This window comes from Acanthaster planci, linkage group LG09 (assembly GCF_054643075.1).
Source record: "Acanthaster planci isolate LZ-2023a linkage group LG09, COTS_SCS, whole genome shotgun sequence".
In the NCBI taxonomy this organism is placed as follows: domain Eukaryota; kingdom Metazoa; phylum Echinodermata; class Asteroidea; order Valvatida; family Acanthasteridae; genus Acanthaster; species Acanthaster planci.
The window spans coordinates 8,200,026-8,214,919 of NC_141785.1; the positions used below are offsets into that span (position 1 = coordinate 8,200,026).

Sequence of the window (14,894 nt, forward strand, 5' to 3'; positions counted from 1 at the left end):
TTGTCAAGTGGATTGTGGGCCACTGAATAGGCAGCTGGCTAGTGGATTGGTTAAAGCTGGCCAGTGAAATGGCTACTTGACCTGTGAGTTAAATAGTTACCCATCATGTTGATTTTGTTGGCTAGAACATTGGCTAGTTGGGATAAACAGCGGCTACTAGGCCAGTTGATCAGCTGCTCGGTCATTGGTTGACCATGGATTGGCTGGTTGACCTGTGGATTGGCTGGTTGGCCTGTGGATTGACTCTTGGATGGACTGGTTTGGCAGTAGATTGGTCAGTGGTTCAGTGGTTTTGTTGGTCAGGCGAGTGGCTGATTAGCAAGGTATAGTCAGAAGATAAGCAAGTTTAATTTTCTGGATGGTGGTTTAGCTGGTTTCCACACTATTAGCTACATGTACATAGAAGTGTTGGTATAATGTAGTTATATCGATACAGTCTAGTGAAAGTGTTTGGCTGGCTGTTTTGCCAGCTTCTTTGGTCAACAAACCAGCCAGTCCTCAAGGGATACTGGGATAGTCTATATTTATCTGTCTTTCCTTTGGTCCCATGATCTCGCAGCACCACACAGGGCGTTGTCAGCTGGAAGTCGTCTTCTGTGAGAACAAGTGTGGGGCACAGCTGCAGCAGCGATACATCAACTCCCACATGATGAACGAATGTCCCAAGAGACAGGTCCCCTGCAAGTACTGCGCCAAGGAATTCATTTTTGACACATTGCAGGTAAGGCCGTATTACTTCAGTCTACAGCTAGGTGTGTCTGTGGGATATAAAGTGGCTTCCATAGTGGCACGCATCATGTATAGCCACAGCCAGTCTTTCAGATGTGGCTGATGTGTGTACCTGTGATGATTCTAGGGGGATGTGCATGTAAGTAGGAGCATTCAGAGCATAGTTAAGGCTCTCCAATAGTATTTATAATGTGTTCTATACAGATTTTTGCTGGTCTAAAGTCGAAGAAATTTTGCAGCGAATTCCGGTTGATTTTGTCTGGCAGTCCTGAATTAGCTTAATAAACCTATGACATACCTCCAAATTTTTGGTTACGAGTTTGTACAGTACTTTCAAAATTGTCTACAAGTAACCTTTGATGTTGAACAGTTTACTTAGCTCCAGTCCCACAACAATGCAGTTCGTGCGATGCCATGTGGCAAGTTTTTTCATATGACCTTGTTTTTTGAAGGAAATGGAGCACACATTCTGTCAAATTTTAGAAATGTGAACAAGTAAACAAAAACTACATTTTTCAGTCTAAAGCACAACACACATTGCCAACTGCACATAGCATTTTGTTGCCTACGTGTATGTAGACAGACTAAGATGTAATGTGGTCCTGTTTGGTTGAAAAGAAGTGATAATAAAAGTCCTCTTCTGTCAGTCGCCCTCCCCCACAGAGAGACCCCCAGCTGCCTCACATAATGACCCATTTTTAGATTCTTTTAATGGTATCCACAGGCGTATGTAGTCCATGATCTGACTGCATTGTGTCTGCGAGCACGAAGGCGTAACATTGACAGAGACTAATGTTTAGAGGGAACTGAACCAAAACCGGCATCGTTAACTGTAATTTTCTCTTTCACATACCAGATCTGAACTTTAGATCCCCCCAAAGTTTGACTTTTTCAAATAAACAGTGATAAGACTTACCTGTATCCTGATAGCGTTAGCTCTACGATTTGTGCAGTCCGTTTGCCAGTCTGGTTGGACCATTGGCCTGAACATATAACTATCACAGAGAAATGGTATACCGGAAAAGTTTTGGTCTCTGTCAAAATGATGTGAACGTACCCTCTTGTTGTTAAAATTCTCCTTGTTAAAGTGTACACACAGGCCTGTTGCCTGACCAGAGACTGGGGGGGGGGTTTGTCAAACCCAAAAGTGGAACTTTCGGCACTGTGAATACATATTTTTATACAAAGGCCTATCACAATGTGCTTTGGAAAACAACATTGAAAAGTTTCACGTCTGTCGCGAACTGAAGGTTGCATGTAAGACTTGTGCACTGCAGTTTTCAATATTGAATTAACTTAACAAAAATACATTGATTTCAAACCCTTTGAAACACCTGAAATGGGGATATTTGCCGGAACTTCCTGACGGTACATATGACTGGAGATTGACTCAATTAATATGCAGAATCGTGGTCACCTTGAGCTTGAGAATCAACGTATAAGCCGTGGCTTGTATGCCGAATATTACGGTGCTGAATATTACGGTCTATTTAAAATATTCAGTACAAAGAAAAAGCCCAACAAGCCGAACTCAGAAGCGAGTGGGAGGGGGGTTGTTCGAATCCCTTGAACCCCCCCAGCCGACAGGCCTGGCACAATATTCATTTGTTAGTCCATCTGTTTTTCAGTATGGGTAAACCAGATATTTAGTTCAAACAATTCCTCGTCAAAAGAGTTTGCATTAAAGAGGTCGTACTGTATATGATTTTCAGGGCAACATGGAAACCACAGTCTCAACAAAGAAAATTTCTGCATTTTTAGACACGTTTTACGTTGGAACATAAACAAGTTGAAACATAAACACTATAGGTCACCACTTAAGAAAAGGAAAATGCTTTTACAAAATGCATTATTAAGTACAAAAGGTCTCTAATTCTGGATGGTCAAGTGTGGGTATCTTGAAGTAAATATTCAAACATCATCTCTCATCTCTCACTTTGCAGAGCCATCTCCATCAGTGTCCCCGGTACCCTGTCTGTTGCCCAAACCGCTGCGACTCGGCTAAGATAGCCAGGGAAGAAGTTGACAAGCACATTAAGGATTCCTGCCCCTCCTCCATGGCAAGCTGCCCATTTGTCCAGCACGGATGCAAACACAGAGTAAGATCTTTGAAGTGTAGCTGTAGTGACTTTCTTCTTGGACATAATTTTTCTGCAATATGTTACTCTTCGACATATGAACACTATTTGACATATCTGTCAGGTCAAATGTATTGATAAGTGCGCTTTTTTACTTTTAAAATCAACCATGCTTTCTTGGAAAACTGAGGGTACTGTTGCTGTAACAACATGCTTTGGTGCATAGGTTTTTCTGTTCAAATAGCGAGCCCAGAACTTAGTCACTGAAAACATCTCAGAGAAAAGGTTTATTGCTTGCACTTGCCATTCACTACACAACAGTGAATCACCAAAGAGAAAATTCAGGCCAGCAAAATCTTTAAAAGAATTGCAAGAGTGTTTATGCACAAATCATAGTAATATTTTGGTTTTCTTCCTGGAATGACATCACAGTTTTGCTCATGAATATGGAAATTCTCTGCATGAAACCCCAAAGAAGCAGCAAAAAAAATGCTTGGAAATAGTGCACCAAAAATTGAAATGTTCAGTGAGACACAAAGGTGCATTTTGAGGTTCGTATTTAAAAGAAAAAAATAATTGCAGCTACCCTTCCAATTAACCTCTGTGCCTGGACCCTCTCACTGGGTGATTAAGAAAACGGCGTACCATCGGCTGTTGGTGAAGCTTTGCTACAACCCAAACGATTAAAGTGCAAATTTCTCTGGATTTATTGGGTATAAGACCTGTACTTTGAGAATGAGTCACAAGGCCATATTTTTTTGCAATAATTTTTGTTCAGTTTGCATAAGAAAGAGCAAGCTTAGCACTCGGTTCTGATATAGACCTCTCTCATTTTACCTACAATTTGTATGGAGGGCAAAGTTTGCAGAAAAAATTGCCTTTTGATTGATTTTCGATAATTGTCTCACATTCTTGCAAAATGTACATTCGTCCCACGAATTTTAAAGGTTTGTATTTTCATTTATTAGTCAATGGAATATGTATTATTGTAGTGTTTTGATAGCTGCATGGAATTTTTAACATTTTGTGAGTTATTCTTTTACTTTTGTACTAATGGCCAGCAGTGGCATAGCCCCCCCTCCCCCGGGGGAGATTCCGGGGGTCACATCCCCCCCAAAAAAGACAATTGTGACATTTAAAGAGTAGACCTTGTATGTCACTCATTGTGGCAACCTGATGACAGTGGGCACTGTGATGGTGACAAAAAAAAAAATACATCTTGAAAATAATTCGCGGTACCCGCTGCTTCATTTGACTCGGACCGGCCAGCCGACCCCGGCAAGCTCGGTGGTCGAGTGGTTAAGACATCTGCACTAGTAAGCAGGAGGTCGTGGGTTCGAGTCCCACCCGAGTAAGCTTGTGAGGTTTTTTTTCGCAAGCTCTCGGACAGCACTGAGCATACAGTGCTTATTAACATACGTTGGGTACGGGCAAAAAACCGTTATATATATAAAATGTGTTGTGTTCACATTCTTTTCAAGGCCTGATAGTCACAAGTGGCTCAGGCGACTTGCGCCCTCATTGTTACAGACGGGGTCACACATTGGGTCTTGGCGTTTGCTAACGTAAAGCTGCAAATACTACATGCTCTTGGCTTTAAATGACGCTTGTGCTTATGGAAGCCATGGAGAAAGATAATGAAAAAAATTGTTTTGATGTCTTGTGTCAAACCAGGGTCCGAGGTACTCCATGGAAAGACATCTTAATGAGAACACTAAGGAACACCTGGGTCTGATGTGTCATGTTGTCCGCCGCCAACAGAAACAAATCCACGACCTGCGGGCACAGCTGGACACTCTGTCGTTGAGCATGGATGGCACGCTGCTGTGGAAGATCACCGACTATGCCGCCCGCTTTGCCAAATCCAAATTGGAGGACGAATATGAGCTGCGGAGCCCTGTTTTCGCCACCAGCCGCAATGGCTACCGGCTGCAGGTCTCGGCCTTCCCAAATGGGAACGGATCCGGGGAGGGCACCCACCTGTCGGTGTACATCCGGACGGTCAGTGGGGAGAATGATGCCCTCCTGCGCTGGCCCTTTACCCACCCGATATCCTTCACTCTCCTAGACCAGGCTGAAGATGGCCAGAAACCATCCCACGTCAAGGAGTGCTTCACGCCGGACCCCACCTGGAAGAACTTCCAGAGGCCCAGCCGTGATGTCTACACGCTGGGCTACGGCTACCCGACGTTCGTCTCACACACCTTCCTCAAGACAAAACACTACATCAAGAACGACACGATGTTCATCAAGGTGGAGGTGGATTGCTCCAAGATCAACAACATCATCTGAACAAAAGCAACAGAGTCCAGTCACTGACTAAACCATCCCTGGTTGCTATGGCAACAGACAAAACCATGGCAATGATTGCCTGAAGTTTATACCACTGAAAATCTGCAGTGCTGTCTGATTTTTGTGTTTGGATGAACAATCATTCTGGAGGGAATGTCAGGAGCAGAGAAAGTTTGAACAACTGCTGGTACAAAAGGTTACCAAATTTTTACAGTCCCCAATTCTTCATCCAAGATACCTCACATTTAAAAAGAAATGAATCAAATGTACTCACTTTTGTTGAACATTTTTGTGCGTGCATGTACATACAAAAATTGAACAGATATCTTAGTGTTTTTTGTATTTGACAACTTTGTTTGTGGCCTCAAGACTTTTCAGACATTATGTACATGTACAAATATTTGTCAGTTTTCACTTGAAGAGAAAAAAAAGCTTAACATTTACTTTGTGTTTTCTTTCATATATATATGTATACAGAATACCACCTATACATGTAAGCTGCATTCTTCCATAAAGTTTAAGTGTAAATATTATTTTGTCTGTGGTTTATGATACAAAATGTAACTGATATCAAGTTCCAGGTTATTAATTGCCGGAGATGCAGAGGTTGTGATGCCAAAGCATCCTTACATGTACCTCTTGAGTCTCTCCAATTCTGAAGGGACTCAGAATGCAAGTACTGACCAAGATGTCCTTGTATGGCTTCTTGAGGGTGCCACACGCACCAATACACCAGAGCTGCATATCGAGAGATTTTGTGACAACTTTGGAGTAGAAGCCATCTTGGTTCCAAAGTCTGCCACGTGCACCCCAATGGACATAAATGCATGCGCGAAACAATCAACAGTCCAACTTTGATCTGTTGCATAACATTTTTGTCATCAATTTGTGCAGCAGCAGGGTCAATAGCCTTCCATTTGGGAAACAAAATGGCTTCATACTCTGACCTCACGTCACAACTGTATGTAGTCAGCTAGAAACGAGCCAGTGGGAGTAGGGTCCAACATGGACGTGTAAAATTTGCCTACACTGTGTATTTTGGCCCCCAGAGATGGCACAAAGAATGGTGACCCCTGGGAACCAGTTTGACACATGGTGTTGGGAGGGGGGAGCAAGAGGGGACATTCCCCTCACCAGAAAAAGGGAGAGGGGGAGAAAAGATAACAGGGAAGAATAGATGAGGATGGAAATTGCCACTTTCCTTGAAAATGCCTCAGATCTAGAATTGACCTCCCTCCACCATTCAGTGTTGGTCAGCCTGCCACTAACATATGTTTTGTCCACTCTCTGATAGAGCCATATGGCCCTTCCTTGCAAAGCCCATGGTCAAGCCACATGGGTTGCATTGACCAAAGAGGGCACCGTTAAACTTGAAGCTGCCAGAAAAATATTTTCAGTTAAACATCCAATTCCTTCATCTCCTCGCTATCGCTGACGTAGTATGAGTGCCCAGTTTCTCTAACAACAAGATGGAAGTGACTCTGGGTATTCGTACGATATTTTGTCCATCATCAAACAGGAAGTTAAATGTGAGAAGTCAGAATCAGTATTAACCACCGATGCACTTTTGTAATTTCAAGCTTATTTTTTTTCAGCACTTTAAAGAAGAAAAAAAAAACACGACTGAAATTAAAAGACACTTAATATGTCCAGCTTTCCTCACGAAATTGTGTTTACACAGGTACATCGGGACGTTTGAGGAGTTATGCCAAAAGATTCAAGCTTACTGTGTGGGAAAATAACTATTAAGAGTATAAATGTGTATATTTGTAAATTTGATACAATGTATATTTATCACGACTTCCATAAATCAGTGTTAACATTGTAGATACATAATGTACTTTTCTTCGATTTCATTGTGAAAGAAGACAATTTCATTTTCACTTATACCGATAGGATACGTAAGCCAGATAATGTTTATGTTACTTACATAGTGTGGGCATTCCTTGGTTTTCGTACAGTTAAGGCAACCCGAAGAAAACACTTATTTTTCTTGCACAATGAACACGTGCTTTAAGCTGGATTTTTGTCGATGGGTTTCCTTGACTGTTCCTCTTCATTTTGTGGCAGATTTCCCTGACTCCCCAGAAACCACTAAAACTGGGACAGAGAGAGGAGCTATTTTTGGACTGAGCTAAGTCCGCGCACAATTCACATAACCTCAATTGCAATGACCTCTTTTCGATCAGGTCCACCCAAGGTATGCAACTCACTTTAATACCTGGGTTACATAGATGCCCAAGATAGACAGGCCCAGCTCACAACTGTGGTCAAATTGATTTCTTGCTTATACAAGGGTCTCCTATGTGCGTACAAACTAGAGGAGACAGATTCTGCAGTCGGAATTGTTTTTTACTTCTGTAGTATCTCATCCCATGGTGTGTATGAAAAAAAGATCCAACTTTGGGCACTTGGATTTTCTTTGACAAGCGGGTTAGAAAAAAATATGGCAGAGTTGGGCCATTCTGGTTGGTTGCAGTGTAAGCCTGATGAACAGAATGCCACAAGAACACATTTTGAGCATTCTGTCAGATGATATATGATGCTCATTGTTGATGAGAGTTTTCTTTTCTCCATGGGTGCATTTCACGTTTTTCTGAAAGGAACCGAAGACCACCATTGCTCAAGAAAATACCAACTCTCCAATCAAGTTAATCAACCAACAGTTGGTTACAAACACCAAAATGCACCTCAGATTCTGTTTTTGTTGTGCTAGTGGAACGAAAACAAATGTACTTGTTAAAAGTGGAATATATGCGACAGGAGTCAATGATGACAGTAGTGTTTTAACAGGCTGTGTGAAAGCTTAACATCTTCCAGTATAAAAGAATGTTGTTCTTAAAAATAAATTTGATTCATTGACTGGGTCGTCTAATTGTTCTTTTTTATTTGTTGTATTGAGGAGTTAATCATTCATAGTTTCAGCACGTAGCTACCACGGGATTAAGCTGAATTTACAGTTTTACATGTATGTGTAAACAAATACAGGACTGCAGAATCTTTAGGTTAAAGGCCAAAGGTCAACTGTAAACAAGGGTCATCTCAGTGGCTTTGACATGGGTGATTTCCTGATGGACTGCGTGATAGAACGAAGATTCACTGCATTTTCTGAAAGATGTCGGTGCTGGCGATGCATTCTGCGGAATCAGCAGTCTGGATGGGTTTCACATCATGGACTGACTGGCATGGTCTCTTGTTTTGCCCATTGGGAGCAATTGTTATTGTGGATAGTAACTGCTATGATTTCAGAGCATCTTTTTAAGCAGTTTGGAAATGGGGAAGGTAATAAAAAATAACTAGTGTACGAAGGTAAGTGCACCACAACCATTGTAAACAATGTACGTTGTGTAATATGTTTCCTCATCATTTCCACTTATCCACAAAAATGAGACATTAAAACAATCTCCGGCCGGACCTCCCCTGGAAAAAATTCCTGAATCTGCCTCTAAAAAGGGTTAACCTTGCACTTTTTTAAATACCGGTGAAACTCTGAAATGAACAGTAAAAACTAACACAGGGCTAAACACTGTATCATTTGATAAATCTGAAGAAAATATGCATTTGTCCCCAACTGATAAAAAGCAGCGAGAGGTTAACCTTGCATTTGTTTTTTAATTCGCTGGGGTCAAAATTGAATTTTCTCTAATCTGTGTGATATGATTCTGAAGTAATGATCAAAAACTAAAATGATTATTGCTAAAAGCAATCATTTAACCTGTTCGATTGTCTCAGACTCTTTTGAATTCCTCAGCCTTCTTTAATCTTTGAATTGAAAAACCACAAGGGTATTTAGCCTTGTATGTTAATTCAATTTTGGTGACGAAAGTCAGCTTTCTTTTGTTCAGACGGACATCCATCAAGTGTAAGGGCCCAGTTACTATTGATTTTGTGCTCACAAGAGATTTGGGTATATGATGCATTTCCTCAAAATTTAATACAGGTTTCAGGTTTTGAGATTATCAAACAGGACAAATCACTAGTATTTTTGATGAGTATTTCTCTCCAATATTTTGGAGAAATTGACGAAAATTCTAATTTGGACCTAAGTGAATTTGAAATGTAAGGTTAACCCCCTGATGTTTTCAATTTTTCAGAAAAGAGAAAAGAACCCAGTACACATTTTCTAACGCAGTTCTTACTAAAAACCTGTGTTAAAAAATGTGGAGTTTTCTCCAAACAATTGAAAGTTGCAAGCTCTTAACCTTGCATTTTAAAAATACTCCGGTCCAACTTTGATTATCTCCTGACAGTGTTGGAGTACTCGTACTCGAGAAAAACTCAAGTACATGTAAGGGCGCAGCTCGTACTCAGCTATCAGTACTCAAAATTCATTTGGACTTGGCCTGTACTCTGTTCTTTGTACTCGAATTTTGCGTGTACTCAAACGTCAAGGATACTCGGTGCTCGGCCCCAGTACTCCAGGGTATAATTCGAGTACAGCGCTTAATCTATTCCTCTCGAATGCATCGTAGTGCTGGGCATGGCGGCTTAACACATGCTGGGTACAAGGATTGATCTTTAAGGGTGCAGTCCACTAATTTAAGAGAGAATTTCTGGCCAGTTCATAAGCATTAAAAGTCCCCCCCCCCCCACAGTACCTTTTGAAAAGGCTGCAGGAAGACTTTTGAAAAATCACTTTTTGGGGACTTTTGTTTTGAGATGATAACTCAAAATGTAATTGGTTAACCCACAGAAAATTCAAAAGAAAGTGAAAGATTATGGACCATACAGTAATTTAACGTATGTTTCAGATGCCTCAGGGATGTTGGTACGCATATTCAGTATTGGGTCCCCGAACAATGCAGATTTTACACTGTTTTCAATGGGGCCCTGATTTAGTGGACGACGCCCTTAAAGTTTTTAGTCTAGTTCCTGTCTCCACGCCACGGATTATTAGTCGGGCTAGAATCAATACGTTCAGGCCACGTTTTACAGTGAACCGTACGTTGTGCATGCACGTGACAATGATACATTTATATGTGTTTCTGTGCACCGACCATTCCCGAAGTTCGTGAGCACGTGGGCCACAGATATTTCACTTTTCTTGGCCTTTTCAATCATTGAATATGTCGGCGATTCCTGATATAATTAAATGGGGCTATGAAGAATACCGCGAGTTCAGCATTAGTGGGAAAAAGCAACACAGTGTGCAATTTCTGCAAAACAAGAATAACGGAGAAGAGTGGGATGACGTCCATCTTCAACAGCGGGTATTCAGCACAGGTGGTATTTTCCTGCAGCCCCATTGCAGCCGCCTCACGAGCAAGGTGCTCTCCAGTCTTGTTTTCTTGAAGTGTAACTTCAGAAAAACTGATTTCTTTTAGTTTACAAGACGATAGAGTGAAGCATTTCCTGTAATAGGAGACATTTTTTTATCATTCCAGTTCAAAGGGCATTATTACTATTGATATGAAAATAAGGATTCTCAAGGTGCATTCAGAATTCTTTCAAGTCATTTCTTCAACGCTCGTGTTATTTGTTTTGTGATTCAGCTACAAGATTTTAGTCTAGTCTCAGTCTTGGCATCAGTTATGGTTAACGCTTGGGTCTCTGTCTTGGTCATTGGGTTTTAACATTAGGTAATATTATAAGGTGACTGGGTAGGTTTCTATTTCAGTACATATCTTTATTAAGTTTATATTGTCTTGCTTTTTTACTCAGTTTTGATATCTCAGGGTTTCCTTATGTACTTAATTAAATCTTTGGTAAAGGTTTCTGCACAGGTATTCGTAAGCCACATTGTTTGTTTAGAAACGGTAAAAATAATAATAGCCAGTTATGCATTGATAATTTCACATGAATAAAAGGTGTGAATATCCACATGGTAATACAGATTTGTGTTGCAAGAAGACCACGTGCCTGTGTTATTCAATTTTAATAATTAAGTTATTTGTTACTTGGCTTGGCCCAGTACTTGGCCTTTGATGCACTTGGACTCGTCACCAGTGTACTTAGACTCGGACCAGGATTTAGCCCCTAAAGTACTCGGAGTACTTTGTACTTGGATTTGAGGACTTGACTCCAACATTGTCTCCTGATTCTGCCAAATGTTTTTGAAGAGAAATCAAAACAGCAGTGGTTTAAGTTGTGTTAGAACACGACATCAACATAGACAATAGTATTTTTCTAACAAAATCTAACAATTGCTACAAATAATGGCTACATGCACTGTTTGGCATGCACAAGGGTTTATCCACTACAAACACAGGGCGAGGGTTCCCCTCATTTCCTCTGTTTTCTCCGAATGACACAATCTACATTCAGAATTCGCATCTTGGCAAGAACAGAAAAAAAAAACCCTTTTAAGCTTACTATAGTTGAGCTCTGAAGACGAATGACACTGCATCCAATTTGGATGCTTCCATATTTATTTGAACAGATGAAATCGGAGAAAACGTGCTTTCCTTGGAGATGCTCTTTAAACAAACAGAAGTCTTTCCGTTTTTCTAGAAAGAGAAAAACAGTTTTGGTTGCAACACTTTTCCAATGGCAGTCAAAAACCCAAAGGATTTCTATACAGAAGCTACACCGAGCACATTCAGTACTTCTTACGTCCTTTTCAACCACTGGATAGAAATTCTTTTTCATGAAATAATTTGAGGATTTGATGGAGATTATGGGGTTGAGAAGAACTCCCAATAATGGGGGGGGGGGATTTTTCCCCAAGTACCCAGTATTCCTCACATTTAAAGTTGTTTTGTATGTGTATTTTGATTGATCAAAGACTTTCCAGAACAGGCCCTAATGTGCAAGTACAAAGACTTTATCATCAACAGTGGTTGACACTGAAGGATTTATGAAAATAAATCCCAAGGAGTTGGGCCAAAATGTAAACAACAAACAACTTTTCAGATACTTTTGCACACACAAATTTGTAAAATCCACTGCTTTGTACTTTGGTGAAAAGAAAAAAGGCTTTAACAACATTTGCTGAAATTATGTGCCGAGTTAAGAATGAATTTAGCACCACAGCACAAACTCTTCCGGAGAATGTCTCACAAAGTACAGTGTATCGCTGGGGTGTGGTGGGGATCACATCTGCCGTGGAAGTGAAGCACATTTTTGTGCAAGTGGTACATGCAAGTGCTGTGCTAATTTTAGAAAAAACTTGTGGGAACATGTAACGTGGTCTCCTGCGTTCATATACCCCTGCCCAGCCTACATATGCAAATTTCCCAAGTGCCTATTACAATTTGCTGAAAAGACTTCTGCCCCTTGACCCTCCACAATGCACTGCGGTCCCACCGCCATGTTCGTCCTTTTCTCAGTGCCTTTAATTTACAGACCTGTCTTCATGGCATTTTCAGAGTTTTGAGTTCCGTAACCTTTTGCGTTTGTGAATTGACTTGATTCCTGAGTAGGAATAAAGAGTGTTTTCTGATCAGTTGGTAAGAGTGCTTTTCTTTGTATTTCGTACTTTTGTTGTTCTTTTCTGCCCCTTTTTCTGTGCGTTATCAACAGGTTTGGGTGTGACCTACTGTTGTAGTGTGCTGTGTATGGCCGTTGAACGGGGCTAGCGGGCAGCCCTTTGTTCTCAATGTGGTGCGTGCGTTCGAAAAATAACAGCCCAACGCTGTATGGGTCTTGCAGTGGAGTGGGGCTGGAGGGCTGCCTCGCTCCTTAGTGGTGCGGTTTGCGTTATCCGAAATTAACGGCCGTGACGGGGAGAGACCCAGTGGAATAAATGGGCTAGGGTTGAGCGAGCAGCTGCCGCAACATTACCCTTGATCACTGAAGACTACTCCCGGCACCTACTGGTTGGGCTGAGCTGACGTTACCCTCGATTATCATTGACCAAAGCCTAACAAGCTGTTTCTTCTCTATGCTACAGGTACTGAGTGTTGCTACCGGCCACATCCCTGAGCGACCCTACCAACTGATGGCCCTGTGGGGCTTGCGGGGCGACGTCTGCCCCAGGTCCCTCACCAGCTTCTGCTCACCGGGTGACGTCCTCTTGGAAACTGGGCCAGTCAACCCCCTCCTAGCGGGCAACAGGTTCCATGGCTGGCTCACCACGCTCCACCTCCTCAACTGCGGGCGAACCTGCGCTACAACACGGCACCCAGCCTCAAGCTACATTGGATGATGCTAGCCCTTTGGACTGCTACGCCGCTGGGGCTTTTGTCCTCCACACTCCGTCTGCAGCTCTATTATGACCTCTGCCCTGCCGATGGGGCACTCCTCCTAGGATACAACCGACCACTCGGGGATCCTCGCCCAGTTGCATCTCCATCTGTCCCGGCTTCCGGCTCCCCTGCACCGGCAAAGACTAATAAGCATAAGGCCATAATGTCTTCTTCGGCTTCTTCTTTCTCATCCAAGGCTGAGAAGAAACGCCGCTCCGATCCGGATCCGCCCCCATGGATAGCAACCCTTCAGTCCCTCTTGGAGGCCTTCTCTTGCCCGCAACATAGACTCCAAGCCTCAGCCAGCAGCAACAGAGCCTGACCGGGATTCCCTTCTGGCCATTCCTCCTCCCTCGCAAGGGGTGCCCTTCGGAGGTTGAAGTTGCCTCTGTTCTCCAGCCAGACCAGTTTTTCCAGCGGGATACGGTCCTGGATCGTGGCGACTCGACTCGCTCTGACCACAGTTCGGCTCCTCCCCCTCCTCCTGCGGGCCTTCATCCACTCTCTTCTGAGGATGAACACATTGACTCTCTCCAGGCTTCAACGTTAAGCTTCAGAGGGTCAAGGCCATGTGGCCTTGAATGCTCCCAAAAACCAAACGGCACCAAGGCCAACTGAAAGGGCACTAAGGCCATTTTGAATGTTGGTGACTTTAACAGACTTTCCTTCAATTTCAACATGGTGTTTAACTTTCAACATGAAAGTTTCATTGTTTCTGTTCACACGCCGAGCAGTGACACTGCTTGAATTGAAAAAAATAAAAACAAATAATACTGTGCTGGTTCCATTCGATGTTGTCATTGCTTTTCATGATGCCATATTTTGAAAGTCATTGTACACGCCTACACGGAATTACTCACAAATTCAAAATACATCCCCTTAATTATCTGAGTCAGTTTCATATTCATCCTCGTCATCTTCCTGTTGCTTCTCATGTTCTGTGCCACTCTCTTCATCTGACTGGTTTAGTGATCCTGCACCTGGTGACTTGGACTCATCAGCATTTTCAGCTTGCCGCATAGAGGTCCGTTGACCCAGTACTTTTGTGTTTACAGCTTCTCCACCGTCTGGAAACTGCTGGCTGTGGATCAAACTGTACAGGCTCTGGACCCTCTGTTGAAATACGTAAGAGGGTTTCTGTGATGCTTAGTCCAAGACGTGATCTCCACAATCACCCAGAATTTGCTTGATACCAGAGAACTGCCTTTCCACTTGTGCAGATGCAATTGGGAACACCCAAAGAACCCTGACCACATGCAGAAAGTTGGGGAATTCCTCATGCTTCTGAGTTGGCATTTTGTGCCACAGATCAACTGATCTGAGGTGAGTATGGTTTCGTGCAATGTTAAGCTTGATTTCATCCATTCAGCATTGATACCTTGAAGCTGGCATCCCTGCTTAATCATGACTTCTTTGAAATGGTGGGTCAGATTTTTTTTTACATGTTCATTTCCATATTCATGGAGCGCATTCTTGTCAGAGCTTGGTGGGTAAGTTAGTCGGATCGAGGATATCGGCGGCCACCAAAACTTCATCCTCAGTAAAAGATCGCAGTCGAGAGTCAATATTGCTGATGATATCACTGATGGTAGCTCTGGACATCTTGTTGAATGCTTCCACTGTGAATGTACCCACAGTGAGTTCAAGTCCTCTGAATGTCCATTTGTCA

At 42.4% G+C, this 14,894-nt stretch overlaps 1 protein-coding gene across 6 annotated transcripts in view; it reads left to right on the forward strand.

Moving 5' to 3' along the window:
* LOC147798084 (TNF receptor-associated factor 4-like) overlaps positions 1–14,894 on the forward strand; it is a 72,558-nt gene that overhangs the window by 45,367 nt on the left and 12,297 nt on the right. For 5 of the 6 annotated variants that reach the window (XM_087140711.1, XM_087140713.1, XM_087140714.1 and 2 more), the window contains 4 exons: positions 560–721; positions 2,673–2,828; positions 4,482–10,366; positions 12,931–14,548. In XM_087140711.1, coding sequence (XP_086996837.1) covers positions 560–721; positions 2,673–2,828; positions 4,482–5,099 — 936 coding nt within the window. In that variant the 3' untranslated portion in view covers positions 5,100–10,366; positions 12,931–14,548. The remainder of the gene's footprint in view (positions 1–559; positions 722–2,672; positions 2,829–4,481; positions 10,367–12,930; positions 14,549–14,894) is intronic. The other variant, XM_087140712.1, reaches the window with a different exon arrangement.